The sequence below is a fragment of the Glandiceps talaboti genome, chromosome 1, assembly GCF_964340395.1.
Source record: "Glandiceps talaboti chromosome 1, keGlaTala1.1, whole genome shotgun sequence".
Taxonomy (NCBI): domain Eukaryota; kingdom Metazoa; phylum Hemichordata; class Enteropneusta; family Spengelidae; genus Glandiceps; species Glandiceps talaboti.
The window spans coordinates 23,100,217-23,120,073 of NC_135549.1; the positions used below are offsets into that span (position 1 = coordinate 23,100,217).

Below are 19,857 nucleotides of genomic sequence, written 5' to 3' on the forward strand. Positions count from 1 at the left end.
TCAGACTGAAGTCCTGACTTATTTGGGTCTAGATTCTGACATTGTCACATGTCAGACTGAAATCCTGACTTACTCTGTCTGTACACAGGATAAATTTAATGATGAATTTAATCAAACCACGACACAAAATTATGTTTATGTTATTTCAAATCATCCTAACATGTTTTTATTTATTTGTTTTCATTCCAATTCATCAGAATCAGGAATACTTTATTCATTCCACTACTAAGGAAAAATTAAAATGATACTTCACACAGATAAAAACACAAAACAGAATGTAAAAACCAAAACTACATACAGTATGTGTAGGCAGGTAGGGCAATATGTGTTTGTGTATGTTTACTGTGCAATATAAAACATAGTGATTTGGCAATGATTTATTTTCAAAGTGTTGGTATATCTGTTTGTATTGAGGTGGGGTTTCCCCTTGTACATGTATATGCATGTGTACTTGACAAATGTTGTATCCATAGCCTTGACTTTGAGTCTGAAGGAGTGTGTATTGACATAAAATGATTGGTTAATAGTGATATCCTTGTTTCTGTGGAAAACTATAAGATTCATGGAAATTGCCCTCTGGTGACTCTTCAGTGTGTATTCATTCACTTCCTGACTACATAATGGTGTTATACAATAAGCCAGGTAAACTCCCAACCCAAGTCATGTGATTTGACTGATTGTATACACACAGTAGATTGTCAGTGACAGTGTAACACATGTGTGATGTGACCATGGAGGCACCTAGTCGGCAATCTTATGTACTTGTATGTACCTTAATATGGTCAGTATTGGCATTTCCATTATTCTTATTTGTGAGGTATGAAACTAGGTGTTTGTTGTTATATAGTCTAGTTAAATATGATATTCATGTATGTGTGCGTGTGTGTGCATGTGTATGTATGTATGTATGTATGTATGTATGTATGTATGTATGTATGTATGTATGTATGTACGTACGTACGTACGTACGTACGTACATACGTACGTACGTACGTATGTATGTATGTGTGCATGTGTATGTATGTATGTATGTATGTATGTATGTATGTATGTATGTATGTATGTATGTATGTATGTATGTATGTATGCATGTATGTATGTATGTATGTATACTACTGTATGACTGTGTTTAGTTGCCTCCTGGCTGCATTGATGTACACATACATATGTACCTTTAGTTAGTATTTTCATGTTATATCATTAGTGGCACAGCTGTCCACAACATACAGTATACATGTAGCCATGTGTTATACAGTATATTCTCTGTACAGACAAATATGTATGTGTTCATAACTTCATATAATATTGGTTGCCTTCTGTTTGTGTGTATATCTATATATTGATGTAGTCATCCAACTTTCCTGCCATGTGTATACATGTACTAGAATGGTCAGAATGACAAATTGTCATATCCTTGATTCCTCTGAGGAGATGTTTGTAGTTCCTTGGAAGAAGTGTGTCAGACTGATATAAAAATATACATAATTTATTTACTTGAATGGACATTTAATATTCAGAGTTGCTGTCTGTCTGTCTGTCTGTCTGTCTGTCTGTCTGTCTGTCTGTCTGTCTGTCTCTGTCTTTGTCTCTGTCTCTGTCTCTGTCTGTACTTCTGAATACCTCACCAAATGTGAAAATCGAGGCACCTTTCACCTAATTTCCTTCCCTTAATAGAACTCTGTTACAAGGGTTCCCAAACTTTAGTGAAAACATTGTCAGGCAAATGATAAAGAGAGACTTTAGTCTTTAGTACACTACTTGTAAACTCAGGGGTTAATTAAACCCAGTAAAGTGTACCCTGTATTAGTTGTATACAGAAATACTATATGGCTCTGTGCTTTTCAGTTGGTCACATCAACAGGATGTGTTTAAGCCAACTACATGTTGTACAGGGGGTAGCTTTGTGTTGCTTTCATTGTGTAGTAACTGATTATGTACAAGTTTTCAGTATGTATGGTGTCTCTGTCTGCCTTCAAGTAATGTCCAATCTTTCACAAATTGCTTTCAAGTGGAGGGAAGATCTGAATTAATGTTTTAGTGGTTTTCTAAATGTAACTAGTCTAGTTCCTATATGATGTGTTACGATTGCTGTGATCATTTCCACTCACGAATAGGGAAAGTCGTTATTCTAGCACAGAAATCTGTGCTACCACCGCTGGGTGAAGGGGGTAGATGATGCATGTCAGTAGTAATCCATCACAAATTAACAGGCAGTTGCAATTAGGTAGTTCCTTTTAGACAATTGCTCATTACCAGCGAACTCCGCCTCTCCAGTCTGAAACTAAATCACGTGGGGACACGATAACATGATCATCATGTTTACATGAACGCAGTTGGGGGTAGCACAGATTTTTGGGCTAGAATAACGACTTTCACTATACGTGAGTGGAGATGATCGTAGTAATCGTAACACGTCGTATAGAAACTAGGCCACTCTGTAACTGTAGTCCATTGGTTAGCAACTCAGAATATGAACACAAACTGACTGTTCAGTGTGATCGCCCATGGAAGTATGGATTGACAAAATCGATCTAGGTGTTGGTCACTTCACTTTGTAAACCATCTAAGCCAATCTGACATGCCACTGATAGACTGCACTTTCTTGTGGCTTACCAAAATTTGATGTGACTTGCAAGAAAGCATATTTTTTCATAATTTGTAAATTTTTCCTCTGAAACAAAGTTTTGTTTTGGTATCCCTTCATGTAGTTACTGGCTAGGTTTCCATAGCAATGGGACCTCAAGGCATAACTATGTATTTGAATTGGATGCCTGTTGTGCTTTAAAAAATCCAAGTCTTATTATCATGTTTTTAATTAATATAAATTGTCAAGAATTGATAAAATATTCTAAAGATAAAATATATCATCAGATTGCTTAAAATGTGCTCTTTTTTTTGCTTTTTTTTTCAAAAGATACTCGTAGAATGATAGAAACTGTCATAATATGATGGCTATTTCAATCATATTGTTTACTTTGAAAATTGAATATATAGTTAGTTCCCTGTGGAAACATAGAGACACTCTGAAAACCCTGGCGTACTCCATTCATCGTGCTGGTGATTACTTGATGCAATATTTTACTATTTGATTATACAATTTTAGGAGATCTCTTAGGAACTGTGTAATCTCCTGTGTTGAATAAAGGCAGTATAAAGACTAGGTAGAATCCATTAAAAAATACTCACATTGTACCAGTCTTGAACAGATGGTACGTGAACATTAGCGTAGTCACAAAGGAATATGTCTGTTTCGTGATAAATACAATATTTTGTCATTTTGTGAGATTAAAGCTTATCACGTTAGGTCATAGTATTCTTTGTGTCAGCCTGCTAGAACTAGTTTAATGGTGTAGCGGTCATCAGTGGTCATTCTGTCAACTCTAGTGTTTGGGTTCAGAGATTATTATGTCAACTGTAGTGTTTGGGTTCAGAGGTCATTCTGTCAACTCCAGTGTTTGGGTTCAGAGGTCATTCTGTCAACTCCAGTGTTTGGGTTCAGAGGTCATTCTGTCAACTCTAGTGTTTGGGTTCAGAGGTCATTCTGTCAACTCTAGTGTTTGGGTTCAGAGGTCATTCTGTCAACTCTAGTGTTTGGGTTCAGAGGTCATTCTGTCAACTCTAGTGTTTGGGTACAGAGGTCATCCTGTCAGTTCCAATGTTGGGGTTCAGGTCAGCTCTTAATGTTTGGGTTTAAAGATCACCTGGTTGTGTGTGGGTTTGGTGATGTGTAGACTATATTTTGCCCAGTGTAAATTTCTGCAAACAGTGATGTATAAATGGTGATGTGGACAGAATCTAGATAGGCATCAGAACAACTACTAGGGTTAAAAATTCCTAAATTTTCGTGTTGAACTCTGCTAACTGCTTGAGGTGGTAAGTAAACCATTTCATCTTGGTAAATGAGTATTGAATTTGATTGGCAGTTACTGTAGTTTGGATTAAAGATAGGATTACAAGACAAATCTTGAACTGAGGAGACTCGGGTAGAGTGATTGTGTGGTCGTTGAAAATGTCAGCAAAACATAGCCTTCAGTGTTGTAGACAAAATAGCCATTCCTGATGGATTCCAAGATGATTAGGTGAAAGGTTAGATATGTGGTGAGGGTGAAATAAGAGTCTAAAGTCATTGTAATTTGGCCCTTAGGTAAATATGCTCAATTCAGATGCTGTAATGATGTTATATACCCGGCATGGCCTAAATTGCCACTAGCTATCCTCATTTCTTAAATAGAAGGGGAGATGAACTAGAAGGGGAGATGAAAACAATTCAGAACATCTCAATTGATTTTTAATAGCAATCTCTGTATCAGTTCTACTGGTTGAATTGTACCATATCATGTTTCCTTTAATTTAATATATTCAGCAAACCACTTAAAAGTTATGTTCGTATAAACTCAGTGCACATTTTAATTTGTCTGGGCATAACTATGGTATGTGCACATGTAGGATAGGATGAGGAGGGTGTATAAGAATGTTGGGATATGAGGAGGAGGGGGGGGGGGCATATTCATTAAAACAGCCAAAACATGTGGAATATAGTGACTGACAGTTATAATCCTGTGAAATGTCTTTCAGGTGAAGGAATGAATAGATATTGAAGACACATAATTATATTTAGTCTGTGTTATACTAAATTGTACATTCATGCAAAAGTAATAGTCACTATTCTCCTCTCTTCTCCCCTTCTTTTAATACCCAAAACTACTAAAGGCCTACTTGGGATTACAATTAAAATCTGTATGAAAAATGGAGCTATAGAAAACATTAGTCCACAACAAACAAATGATCCCATCTAATTAAAACATAGGAAGATGAATTAAGATTCAGGATAAAAATACATACAGCGTAAAACATCTGCTATGGAAATTACACAATGTTTTAAATGTCACTTTGTAAAGAGCCATCATGTCAGTGATTGAATATGTCAAATGATTTGATATGAATAGATCAGCTAGCTAACCTTCACACATTACTGATATACTATAGTGACTATATTTCATTTGTACATTCATACGTTCAGCTCTATAAAACTTCTATTGCGTACATTGTAAAGGTCACAGTGAATTGGGTTATGATTACCAAACGCCTTGACAGCCAGCACTTTCTATTTGCTGATATTAATAAACATCAGACAGCAGTCAAAATTAGTATGGTGTCATTGTAAAGGTATTACATGTATAAGACTAGATTGACTATCAATACAGTGGCATATAGGGATTGTGTGTACTACTAAAGTACACACGTCATCCATATTGATATGTGGCATCATATCCCTTACAGATCTGCCGGTAATTGCTTTCGATTGTCTAGTTACTCTTTTGTATTTTCTGAATTTGTGGGATAATGTCATCACATTTTGAGTCCAGAGTGACGAAGCAAAGGATGTAACTATTCATGGTCGTCAAGATTATTTTCTTGTCCTTTTTTTTTGAAGTTGTGCAATATTTAGAACCAAGTGTTACATTGTAAGTGATAACATAGTATATAGCATGGTAAGTACATACTTCCTGATCAATTCTTATCCATGGTTCCCAGTAGATGTAGTTATTTAGTATATCGGAAATGAGAAGGTTGAAGCCGAAGGGACTGATTCTGTGCAATATGTATGCGTAGGTATTCATTTACTTGTAATATGGCATAGCGTTGTTAATTTGTTGGAAGGTTTTGTCTTGATTAAGTCTATTGGGTTAAGTAATTTCCTGAAGTATACATTGCAGTAGAACAGGACAGTGTGGATTTCTTGCTGTTAAAAGCTAGTGTTTATACCTGTCTGGTTTTTATATTCATCCATGAAGTGGTAAATTTATTGAATGATGTCGTGACTGAGAAGTCCTTTTATATTCAGTCTGTCCAAGGTAATAAGCATTCATTGCTCAATTCCCATTGTATTGTAATTTAGACCACTTTGTGTACTAGTGTCTATCCTTGAAGCAGACCTGTCAGTTTTCATTCAAATGTTTATAGTGAGGAAAACACTGGTTGTTTTGTAGCAGGTCGTATGATGAAGTTAGCTTAATATTGACAAAACACAGGTAGGAAAGGTGAATTGATTATCATGATGAAACTCTGTAGCGATTAGCATACTGTACATGTACATGTCTAGGAAAGTTAAACGTTTATCAAGACAAAACATCACATTTATTTGTATATTATACGTAAAGGCTGGCTAAAATATCAAATCTCATGTGTAAGTATACATGATGGCTGGATTTCATTTTGTAAGTTATTTATCGTTAGTTTTCATGCTGGCCAAGTATATTTTAGTTTTTACATGTACAGCTCCCCCATAGTATTCAGATGCATTTTAGATGTACATGTATTCCATTAGACACACTTGTACCAAGAGTTGACCATACTATGATTTCACCATCATTTAGTAGTCTACTAGTGTATGCCTGGAAAAATACAGCTGCGCATGTTGGATTACACTCAGGTGTATTTTTATCCCTCACACAGGAAATTTGGCCATGAGAATTATTGAAAGCAATTTACTGGTAGAGAATCATTTGAATACAGTAATAGCTGTTACATTTTATGTCATACAGGTGTTTCCTCTAAAGGTTGTAGTTTGATGTAATATTTCTTTGTGTTTTGTTTTTCACCCGTTCTGCAACTGCAATGTGAATTACAGCTGGTAGTATTCTCTATTATTAGTTATGATAAATGTTACAATATGTAATTAGCAAATAATATACCATATGTTCACAGTATGCTGAGATGTATGTAATAGTAATAAGCCAGAACCCCATGACGCGCAAATGCAAGTGTGGCGCTTTCGGGGTATTTGCACGAGTTACAGTGTTCAATGTGGCAGTACGCTCGTGAAAGTGCAGCAGGAAATACTGCAAGCACGAGTACAAATACTCCTGAGTACCCATACTTGAACTTACGCAGGATAGGGTTATTATTATCCAAAACAACAAATTTCCGTAAAGATTACACTATGAGATCACATGCTGTTGTCTACAATGGATGATCGGGTCCTCATTTGCATATCATTTGCCTGCAGATATGCAATAATGTTTTGAGCATTGCGCTGCAGTGCAAATACCACTAGTATGCGCACACATCGGCGCAAGTCATCCCTGGTACATATGTAATAATATGAATATAGTAAGTTAGTGCTTAAAAAGTTTGACGATGAAATTAGACTGAGAATGAGATAAAAGACATACCTGCGTTGTCTTTGATTGCGTGCTTTCCATATTAGTAATATTTAATAACATACGTACAACATTCACCCCAATACAGAAAATCTATTTGATAGTTTGTTGAATTTGAAATATGAAAGTGACATCTTGTTTGTTTCAGTATTAAGTAAGATATAAATTAATGATCATACCAGATTGCTATGTATCCTTGAAATGATTGAGATGATTCATATCTATGTGATCTCTATATGATAACATTTCAGTCTTATAAACTTGTTGTGAAGTGATGAAGAATCTGTTGAGATGTATGTCTGAATCATGTAGATCAACCAGTTCAATATTTATTTATAACTGGCACCATGTTGTTGTTGTGACTGGCATCATGTTGTCTTTATACATTTTTTTTTACAAAGGCAATGTGTTAATAATTTAAGAAAGACTATTTAAAAGGTTCAGCTCGATCAAAATAATCTATTGCCCATTGTTGCAAACCACGACCATTTTACAGTACCGTTCTTAACGAGCCGGTCCGTACTTTTATTTCAAAGAAATAATAACTCTGGCTTGCAAGAATGGTATTGCCGTGATCATTCAGTAGAGAGACGGTGTGTGTAGCTTTTACTTTTATAGAAAAGTGCAGTGTTGGATGAGGATGGAAAGTTTGGTGTGAAAAACATTGTCTCGCAGAGCTATAAATAAGTTTGTTCTGAGCCAAAAAATTGTCCCATTCTAATCCTTATGGCTCCATTTATAAGCCAGTACTATAATCAGACTGTGGTTATTTTTAGGTGTGATAAATACTTGCCTTGTAGATCTAAATACCTATTTGATGGACATGTCTGAGACTATTATCTCCCTTTCTTCTAAACATGCCTCTTTAAATCATGGATCACTTTAAAGTTTTTTCTAGGAATCGATGTTGTTTAGTTTTAGATGTAGGAATGAAATGATGTTTCCTGTGATTACAGTACATAGGGTTCCAGGCTTTTGTCAAGTGTTACTTTCATTTTCCTGTGATTCATCACCATAGTGTTGTAAAGTATTATCAGTGCTCTGTGGGTTATTGACCTCTCTGGGGTAGAGTCATAATGGTCAAATGGTTAGAGTGGTAGGGCTAGCTGTTAGTCTGCAAGTAGTAGGTTTGAGCATCACCACTGCCATTTGTTTCTGAATTGCTAAAGTTCATGGGTAAGATCTGAACCATGCTTGTGTGCCAGTCAAACCAGCTGTATAATTGGGGACTGGGTAGGATAGAGGTTGCAACGTGAATGATTTATATGTGCTTACAGATACTGCAATGGATAGTGTACTCTCCACTGACTAAATTTAGGAAGATTTAGGAGTGTTGTGTCTCTGGAAGTCTATGCCAGAGGTAATAATTGTAAAGTACTTTTAGCACAGTGTGGGAAATGGTATATAAAAACTAACATCACTCGTATGATGGTTATTAATGATTGTGTATGTGATTCGGTTCTAATGACCTTCTTTTTCTTTTCTTGTACTTTGCAGTGAGAAGATTCCGGAGATACCAATCAACCCTTTACATGCAAGTAGTGAACCCGCCACACCTGTAAGAGCGAATTCGGAGAAGTATCCCAGTACGCCGACTGCAGTTGAAGTGAAACGTGTACGTTCTCTGAAACGAGAAAAGTCTATCAAACAAAGACGAGAAGATGATGTTCTTATTAAAAGATCGCGAGCTCACACAAATGCTTACGAGTTGTCGTCAGATCTGCAAAATAAGCAAGTGGAAATGCTAGAAAGGAAATATGGCGGCAGAGAGAAATCACGGCGTGCTGCTGGCATTATACAAGAAGCGTTTCGCCAATATTCAATGACAAAGAACTTTGAAAAGATCCGAAACGCCAAGTCTGAGAATCGCATAAGTAGGAGATTCACAAGCATGAAATCTAGGCCGGAATGGGAAAAGATGTTTAGTAAATGTGTGGTTACATTGGATTTTGAACCTGGAGAAAGTAACGATGACCCTGGTAATCAATCTATTGATATAGGTGAGGCTGCATTCGTAGCCCGGCATATAAACCAACTGGCAGAATCTGTGAAGTCTGACATTGTCTGTCACGTTGACTTAACTGAACATTCACAGGAAGCCCAGCCTGTTGCTTCTCCTACAACTGCTAGTGACAGCAGTATAGAAGGAGATGAAACGGCAGCTTCTGGAACTAAATTAGCAAAGTCTTTACCCAGCACTCCGGAACACCCTATACAGGTCAAAGGTGAAGAACCTGGAGTAAACCCCATCGAATCTACTACCCAGGACGCTATGCAAGTGACATACCAAAAGGAGGAAGGTAATCCGATGGAAACAGTTGCTATGGAAACAAAAGCAGCAAGAGATGAAATAGGAATAGGTGAACAGGCTGCAGACAAGAATGATAACATCATGGGAAGTAATGAAAGTTTAGATGAGAAAAGAGGATCGACTGTTGTTGTAACAGTTCATTTAAAGGATGAGGCAGGTGAGAAAAGGACGGAGGTAGCTGTGCCAGAAGATGGAGACATGGCTGCCGGTGATAAGGGTACTCTCAGGAAAGATGACAATTTGAATGAAAGTAAGCGTGAAATGCATAGCACAGCAGGTAGCCAAGTACCCGCTGTCATAGTTGCTACGCCTGACGGCGGGACAAAAAGCATTCTTGACAACGAAAGCAACAAAAAGTCTGATCCAAGGACTAGCACCGGTTCAGTACCTGGCAGAGAGTCAGATGCCATGCTGAGGAAAATTGAACAACAAAGGAAAAGCCGAGATCACGAGGAATTTATGAAACCACAGAAAGCTGTAGTTCGAGTGCTGGGATCGCACGAACCGGTTGGCTCGCCAGTGTGGAGACGTAAAATGCTTGACAGTGTGGTTGCTATGACAACCAGTGCCCCAACAACAACCATTAATACGTCTGTCTCTACAAGCATGGGGGATAGTAGTGGTTCAGCTAGCAATAGGAGTAGTATATGCAGTATCAGTAGCACCAGCACAACAGTGAGCACACGCAGTGACTTTAGCTCTAGTAGTGGCGGCAGCAGTGGCGACAGACCTAAAGTCGCCAATGGAATCGTCAAATCTGTAGACTTGGACAAATATGAGAGTTGTGAAAGTCTTAGTACAGATGGCAGCTGCATTTCTATGAATGTAACCAGTGATAGTTTCCAGGGAAGTAACGATAGCATCGTCGAAAACATCAGCGCTAGCGAAGTGGAAGCTGTGCATGGTAAAAAAGAATCGCCGGCACCATCAGTCAGTAATCTAAACATGGCACCATTGACTGATGAACGGAAACGAAAGTATAGAATAGGATTAAACTTATTTAACAAGTAAGTAATGTTTTATTCTTTGATTGCAAATTTGGCATATAAATGTAAAATGTAACCTGGAGTTCAAGCAGTCCAATACTGTAGAACAGGACAGTATGGATTCCAGGCTACAAATAGCCATGCTATACTGTAGAACAGGACAGTATGGATTCCAGGCTACAAATAGCCATGCTATACTGTACAACAGGACAGTATGGATTCCAGGCTACAAATAGCCATGCTATACTGTACAACAGGACAGTATGGATTCCAGGCTACAAATAGCCATGCTATACTGTACAACAGGACAGTATGGATTCCAGGCTACAAATAGCCATGCTATACTGTAGAACAGGACAGTATGGATTCCAGGCTACAAATAGCCATGCTATACTGTACAACAGGACAGTATGGATTCCAGGCTACAAATAGCCATGTTATACTGTACAACAGGACAGCATGGATTCCAGAATATAAATAGCCATGAAATACTGTAGAACAGGACAGTATGGATTCCAGGCTACAAATAGCCATGCTATACTGACATACTGTACAACATTAACAGGACAGTATGGATTCCAGGCTATAAATAGCCATGAAATACTGTACAACAGGACAGTATGGATTCCAGGCTACAAATAACCATGAAATACTGGATAACAGGATAGTATGGATTCCAGGCTATGATAGCCATGTTAAACAGGACAGTATGGATTTGAGGCTACAAATACAATGTAGTCATACATGTACTAAACTGTACAACAAGACAGCATTTGCAGGCTGTTTGGAGATAATGCTTGCCAGGTTGGCCATCCATCCTGCCTGCTAAGAACTATATGGATTCTAGGCTACAAATACATGTAGTCACCATGAAGTTGTGATGATCATGTGGCATATGTCATCCAGTATGCATGTCACTATTCAAATAGCATGTGACAAATAGGTTGTTAAAATTGATGGCTGTGTTGCTTTTACTGTTTAATGTGCCATTATAATTTTATTACAGCAAATTGCTAGATAATTGCCATAGTATACATAACACAGTACATCATGTAGCAAATTTGTGTACTGGTTGAATATTTGATGATTATATGTGATGTATTGCCTTTTACAATCAACATTATACTCAGAAGAAACTTAAAAATGCATTTCAGTACATTTGACCTTGACCTTCAAAGATTAAGGTCAAATGTCAAAGTGAAACCTTATTTGCAAAATTATGGTCTCTGAATGATGGCGAAACAGACATGGAATAAGGGACATATTCATATTTTCGCTAAAAGATGGATATCATTACATTTGACCTTGACCTTCAAAGTTTAAGGTCAAATGTCAAAAGGAAACCTTAATGGCAAATTATAGTCTCTGAATAATGATGAAACAGACATTTATGTACAATAAGGGACATATTCACTAAAAGATTGTTATCAGTATGTTTGACCTTGAAGGTCAAAATAAAGCCATTTTTTTGCAAATTATGGTATTTGAAGTGAAGGTTATTTCATTTAAATCATTCCCTAGGTAGTAAAGAGAGACTCACATGAATTATTTTGTTGCGCATATCACTTTTGATTGAATGATGCCATGGCCATATTTGTTGTATAAGTCTATTGTTAATTGTTATGGAGGAACTTAGTGTAGAACTAGGCTCATCTATGATCTCTTGCTCTCCACGGTATAGTCAAAAAAGACAAATTCTACCAAAAATCTAGCTAAATCTCCTGCTGGGGAAAGGGTGAACACTGCATGTCATTATCAGTAGTAATTCATCATATACTGACAGGCAGTTGTAAGTGGTTATTTTGTTCAGTTTACTACAAACTCAACCTCCAGTCGTAGAGTTTGAAGCCAGATTAGAATGTGATTACGTCATCACATTTTAAAAATGTATAAATGTATATCAATGCTCCAAATAACATTGAATCACCGCTGTCAGTGAAATGTCGTGCTAAAAGAAAGTCATTTGACTCTACAATGGAAAGCGAGAGATATCATAGAATAGACCACACGTATAGTTTCTAGACTAGAAGTAACTATGATACACACATGTATATAGTGTAATGAGTCAGTGTGTGGTATGCTCTATATACATGTATTGTGATTCATGAAAGATTCCAAATTTTGCACACAGCAGACAGCAAGAGATCATGATGGGGGCCCCATCTACTATTCTTAAGTCATACAGATTAAAATGATATAGTTTTGGTGAAGTCAACCACACTGACACTATTTCCTGGTTAGAGAGGTCATGTCACAGTTTAGTTGAACTGCAGTGTCTACTATTTTTATTTTATTGTTTAATCAGTGAAGCTGAACTATTTTTAAAACCCTTGTGTGATAAAGAGACTTACATGTACAAGTCCATTTATGGAGTCTTGTTCTAATTCAACCAACTTTAGTAATGAGATTTGCCTTCTTTATAGTCTGATAGTGTCATCCTAATTACGGTTATCTTTTAATACTCATGGGAACTGTTTCCCTAGTATTGTAGCTATTTCAATGTAATTAGGTCACACATATATATACACCTACAAGTTCCCATGGTTACATTTATGGACAAAAATGAAATTGACACATACAGGGGATAATTAATTGGCATAGAAAATTTGTAAATTACACAAAAAAAATTTTTTTAATTGGGGGGGGGGGGAGGAGGCAAATTTACGAATTATTTTGGAGTTGAGATACTGCTGAACATGTCTAGCCTATAATTTTAAAAAAAAATGAACAGTTTTAAAAAGAAAAGTAAGATTTTGTGTAGAAAATTATTAAAATGTTACCAAATGACAAAAATTACTGAATGGCATTGCTGAATGTGATGGAAAAAATTTCATTCTTTTTTAGCTTGCAATAAATGATTAAGACTTTGTATGAATTATCCATAAATGCGTGAGCCAAATGTAGAAGTTGTCAGTGTTTCATGTTCAATATGTAAAGTCAGTTGTCAATATTAATTTCCTGGAAACAACTTAGTCAATCCTGGAGGTCAAAGGTCGATGTCAGATTTTTAATATCAAATCAATATTCATGCATTTATTGGTTTACTCAGTGCAGTCATCAGTAACTAGATGGGCATTTTTTAATGCTTTTAACACTTTGTACCCCCAGGGAGCTTTCAAATAGGGATCGAAAAATCGTCATCCATGATAGAAATGACAATTTTGAAGTGAAGTTGTGCTATTTATAATTCACGCAAAGAGTTCTACAATTTTAGTAGCTCTAGGTTTCCATGCCCTTAATTTGTGCAATTTTCCCAGCATGCATCCAGCTGTGTTCAATTTTCCCAAGATGGCCAGTAGAACTTAGTAAATCTCCAATCAATCAATCAATCAATACATTTATAGAGCGCCAATATCCAATACGAAGTAGAGTTCAGTGGCGCTTTACAGTTAGTTATCGAACACTTTTGCAAACAAGTGTGTTTTGAGATGTTTCCTGAAGGCATTGACTGTGGGTGTCTGTCGAAGCTCCAGTTGTAATTTGTTCCAAAGACGTGGTGCAGCACATGAGAAAGCTCGACCCCCAAATGATGCAAGTCTGTACTTGGGTTCCAGTAATAGGCATTTTTCCGACGACCGAAGTGTGCAGACATTAGGTTTCTGACAGATAATGTCTGATAGGTAGGAAGGTGAAAGTCCATGCAATATCTTGTAGGTGGTGAGGAGAATTTTCTAGTGATGAAATAAAATAGTGTTATAAAAACATACAAGTCAGTATAGTATACCTTTCCAGTAAATTATGCCCTCTTGTGGTGAGGTAGAGCAATGATTTAGATGGATAACAAAAAGGTGAATAAACCTTTCCAGTGAACTATGCCCTCCAGGGCTCGAAATTCGTTTTTTTTCTTGGTAGCCCAGGTGGGCTACCATCATTTAAATTTGGTAGCCAGAGAGCAGTGATTGGTAGCCCATATGCATACATTCCTAAATTAATGGTGTTTGTGTATATATGTAACTATATGATGTATTGAATTCGATGATTGATTGAATAACTTGAGAGGTCACCTTAACAGTAACACGTTATTTGTGTGTATTTCACGCCATATTTGACATTGGGGACGCAATTTTTTGCATGTACGTGTATGTGTCTCTGGGGACGTGTCATAAAGAGTTGCCGTATTATTAGCAAACAACGTACGGTTATTATTGCAATGGAGAGAAAACATAATTGTCGCAGTTTGTACTTGTAACTGTTATCTAAATCTCTTGGTGCAGTTAGACCTGTAAAATTTGAATATGATTCAACGTATGGAAAACGTATAAACAGTTTCATAAGCCCCGTGGCCATTTCCTGATGTGGAGACTACGTCTTGGGTAGTTTAGAAACTATGTGCTGTTATCATTATCTATCCACGTGATTGGTAACTTATTAACAGACGGGTTAGACAGGATTTGTATTAATACATGACGGCCATTACGGCAAAGCCCCTTCCATTCATGGGCGAAGAGATAATCAAACAGAGCCTAAGACCACATCAGCAGAGGGTCCATGCTGAAAACTTCACTCAGATAAATTCAAATCATTATGTCACCATTTCATTCTCACTAAAACTTCAACTTTCTTTTGAGCTTTGCTACTACTACTAGATCGAATGCATTACGTGAAATTACCATTCACCACTGCATGCTCTCAGGGGTTGCGTGAGCGTGGTTTACACATGGAATGTTTTAGGCATCGTTCAAGAATAAACGAATCTGTAGGTGTATACCAAGTTAACAGTTCTCATCAGCATAGAATTTTATCAAACACCATTACAACTGTGTCTCTGTTAAGTTGAAAGTTAAAGCTGTCATTAATGTTATGGAATTTAGTTACTGCAGCAGTGCTGTACCGAGAGTGTACTGTACTCCGACTCCGAGAAGAACCGAAAGAGCCCGGGCCGGAGATCAGATTTCCAGAGAGTGATTACCATGGGAAATTGAAAGTACAGAAAGATAACATTAAATCGCTATACAGAATATTGTTGCATATAAATGTTTTGTTGTGACATTTTGGAAGTACAACCTGTGTATACGATGAATGGAAGAATGACGTGTACAGTGTACATGTATTTCGTGTACATTTGATATACATGTAGTGTGGATGCAAATTTGGAATAGACGCACTGATTTTGACGCTAATTTTGGCGAGAACACGGCCCACAGGACTGCGACCTCAGAGGCCCCCGGCCCGGGAAGGTGTCGGAGTCAGGGTGTCACAGTTTCATTCAAAACTTAGTAGCCCAATTGGGCTACCACTCACATAATTTGGTAGCCCAGAGACAAACATTGGTAGTCTGTGGACGCGGGACTACCGCGAATTTCGAGCCCTGCCCTCTAGTGGTCAGGTAGAGCAATGATGTAAAGGGATAAAAAGACAAGTCAGTAGACCTTTTCAGTAAATGATGCCCTCTAATGGTGGAGCAGAACAGTGATGTAAATGGATGAAAAGACAAGTGAATAGACCTTGCCAGGAAATTATGCCCTCCATTGTTGAGGCAGAGCAGAGTGGACCATTGCACACTATTAATACTATAATTCTTGTTATATTGCAGAAAACCAGACAAAGGTCTTAAACTCCTAGTTGAAAATAAATTCCTGGATTATTCATCCAAGTCAGTGGCCAAGTTCCTTCTATCTGCAAAGGGAGTTAGTAAACAAATGATTGGTGAATACCTAGGTAATTTACAGAACAGATTCAACATGGAAGTACTTGAGTAAGTCCACATAATGTCTTTTATATTCATTGCCAGTGTTCGTAGGCCTTTCATTACATGCCTTGATGTATATACGTGTTATCCTACCATTGTTTCCAGAGTCCTCATACATATACACTGTGATATTAGAGATACTGAATGTAACATATAGCCATAGTCCTCATACATATACACTGTGATGTTAGAGATACTGAATGTAACATTTAGCCAGAGTCCTCATACATATACACTGTGATGTTAGAGATACTGAATGTAACATATAGCCATAGTCCTCATACATATACACTGTGATGTTAGAGATACTGAATGTAACATTTAGCCATAGTCCTCATACATATACACTGTGATGTTAGAGATACTGAATGTAACATATAGCCATAGTCCTCATACATATACACTGTGATGTTAGAGATACTGAATGTAACATATAGCCATAGTCCTCATACATATACACTGTGATATATTACAGATACTTTGTAGATGATATAGACCTGACTGGTATGACTCTAGATGATGCTCTGAGGAGATTCCAAACTTACTACAGGATGCCAGGAGAAGCACAGAAGATTGAAAGACTAATGGAGGTAAGGAGATGAGAGCTAATTTAGTTTGACACTGTTTGGGCTAGGTAATTAAATGACGACAAGTAGGTAAAATGTACATGAGTTCCCCTGTCTTTTTTTACTACTAGGGTTCCTAACCAGTGTTTTCACGAGATAAGTGTGGTAAGTAGGTGTGTAGCATCTACTCAAGTTTTCCTGTTGTTTTATTGGGTTCCCTATCAGACTTATGGTACACACATGATTGTGGTTTTCCAAAGGTTGGGGAACCCCGCTAACAGAGAGGGTGAATATATGGTACAACTGGCATAGTTTCCAATACAGTGTACCATAATTTGGGTGGGGAACCATGGTAAAATGACAGGGGAACACAGGTAGATTATACCTGCTTACCACCTTTAACAAAAACACTGTCATATATGGTATGGAAAACTGAGTAGATTTTACTTGATTTCCCCCCTTCTGTTATTGGGGCCCCATCACCATAGCAACCATTCCATTGAATATCCCATAATAATTACTATAAAGTTTGTACATAGTGTGAAACAAACCACTCTGTGATGTTGCATTCATATCCAGGTCTGACGGAACCCTACAACATAACAACTTGAGTTGAAGGGGTACACAACCTTTACCCAACACAGAACAAATTGTAATGTCAAAATCAACTATTGGAGAACAGTACTGATCATCAGAATTTATTAGACAAACTATATTAAGTACACAGCACAGTTTACTAATCTATTCTGAAAATAGACTGTGTGACGTACATTTCACTGAGATGTAGTGATACATTGAATGCACAAATTATAACAGTGTAGATATGACAAACAGATTGTTCAACTGGGGAAAATAGAAGGTGACAGTGTCATAACAAGTTATCTTTGATGGTTATCAACTATGAACTATATATGAGGTATCACTCATACAGCAATTCACAGATATCATATTTTCACCTGAATAATATTCACTAGAAATGATTCCAAGGACACTACCTAATTTACATGAATGTATTTGAACTTGTTATATGAGGTTAATTAATTTCTGTGAAATTTAAGTGCATATCTGTGACGACGGTCTCTGTGGAGAACACTGGCATAGCATATTAATTGATAACTAGATCAGGAATATGAGGTGGCTGCTGCCAATGTTTTTTAAGTAGTTTCAACTTGGTAGTGATAACGAAATTTTATAATGGTATTTGAGCTAAATTGATAAGTACCGGCAGATGTGTTAGTGTTGTATATACCCTGTTTATAATGAGGGTGGTATAATTGATGTACTGGGGAGTGCTACCATAGAGAAAATATGGATTTCTTTGAGTAGAATTTTTTATATGTAACTATGAACCCAGAGTCCATGCATGAACATTTATTCTTGCATATAGGTTTGTGTACACTTTACAAGCGTAATTGTAGTATGTTTACTTGATCAGCAAGTACCTTTATCAGATGTTGTGTTTTTTACATATAATATATTCAAGAGATCACTATAGGTTTCTCATTATGCAGTAGACTAGGTGTTCTACTGCTTTTACACAAGATGTAAAACTGCCTTGACCTTCCCAAGTCTTGAGTGGCCTGGCTTTTTCTTGTAGTAATGTAAAATGCAAATGCAGAAGTTATCTATAAAAAAAGCTTTTTTTTCCAATTGAACACATTGAAAATTAATGCAAGAATTTCCAACTGCACAATGTGATGTTTCTGTTAATATATTTTCTATTTTATTTTATTATCTGTAGGCATTTGCCCAGCGTTACTGTATGTGCAATCCTAAAGTGGTCAATAGGTTTAAGAACCCTGACACTGTTTTCATCCTGGCCTTTGCTATCATTATGTTGAACACTGACCAACACAACCCTAATGTCAAAGCAGAGAGGAAGATGAAATTAGAAGATTTTGTGAAAAACCTCAGAGGTAGGTCAAGTCCAAGTGGGACATATACTAGCTTTCTGTGATATTTTTGTTCCATATGTGGTATAATACTGTATTTACTATAAAAACAGGATTAATTCTCACTAGTCTAGTTTCGTATTTGCATTATGATCACTATGATTATCTCCACAGCATAGTCAAATGGGTTACTTTAGCACAACATGCCAATTTTACCCCTGACAACGATAGTTTAATGGTATTGGAGCATTGATATAAACATGATGACGTTATCGCGTCTCCACATGATTTAGTCAAACACGGCCGTACTAATAGAAGATTAATTAGCCATGTGTCATGGCGAACCTTACAGACTATCCAATATGTTACCACAGATATAAATTTTACAAAATGTTTTGTTGTTTTGTTTTTGTTTAGGCATTGATAATAATGAGGACGTCGACAGAGACTTCTTAGCTGGAATCTATGAAAGAATTAAAAAGTGTGAATTTCAACCTGGTGTTGATCACGTTACGCAGGTCCGGAAACTTGACCAAAGTATTGTAGGACATAAACCAGTAAGTATACGTAACGTTGTTAGATTTGTTTCATTTCATGTAATTTCTAGATTATGTGTTCGAGTAGTGATGAAATGTCGGGTGAAATAAAGGAATCTATTTGCTTTAAAAAGATAGAGGTACAGATTAGATATGGGGAAAACATGAAAAAACGTGTACCTGAAACCAAGTTGGTATTGAACAGTGTGGACAATTTCTAATAGCAACTTTCTTGGCAAATTATTAATTCATGAAACAGAAGGTGACCCATTTTGATTCAGAATAACCCCTCTCTGAAAAATGTTTAGTAATGTGAAGGTATAATTTTGTTGTTTCAGATTTTAACAGAATCTCACCGGAGACTAGTTTGTTATGTGAGACTGTTTGAAGTTCATGACCCAACAAAGAAAGAGAAACTTCACCAAAGAGAAGTCTTCCTATTTAATGATATGATGGTGGTAAGTTTTATATAATCCATTATCATCATGTGAACAAGTAACAAATATGCAGTCTATGTTACTTGAATCACATGCCTCATGGTTGGCAAGCTGCTCAGATTTGCAAACAGCGCCCTCTGGTGACACAGTATTGATATTGTAATACTGGTGAAACCTGTTCACGCTGTGTTCTGTATTGGGTATTAAGATTTCAATTGGTGTGGTTTTAGTAAACCATACAAACTTACGCTATGAAATTTTGAGTCTATTTTGCATA

The 19,857-nt window shown here is 36.8% G+C and overlaps 1 protein-coding gene across 1 annotated transcript in view; it reads left to right on the forward strand.

Annotated features, from left to right (window-relative positions):
• The window catches only part of LOC144451999 (IQ motif and SEC7 domain-containing protein 1-like), a 95,592-nt gene that overhangs the window by 58,804 nt on the left and 16,931 nt on the right, over window positions 1-19,857 (forward strand). The window contains exons 3-8 of the mRNA XM_078143009.1: window positions 8,661-10,481; window positions 15,994-16,155; window positions 16,625-16,739; window positions 18,457-18,631; window positions 19,025-19,164; window positions 19,482-19,601. Coding sequence (XP_077999135.1) covers window positions 8,661-10,481; window positions 15,994-16,155; window positions 16,625-16,739; window positions 18,457-18,631; window positions 19,025-19,164; window positions 19,482-19,601 — 2,533 coding nt within the window. The remainder of the gene's footprint in view (window positions 1-8,660; window positions 10,482-15,993; window positions 16,156-16,624; window positions 16,740-18,456; window positions 18,632-19,024; window positions 19,165-19,481; window positions 19,602-19,857) is intronic.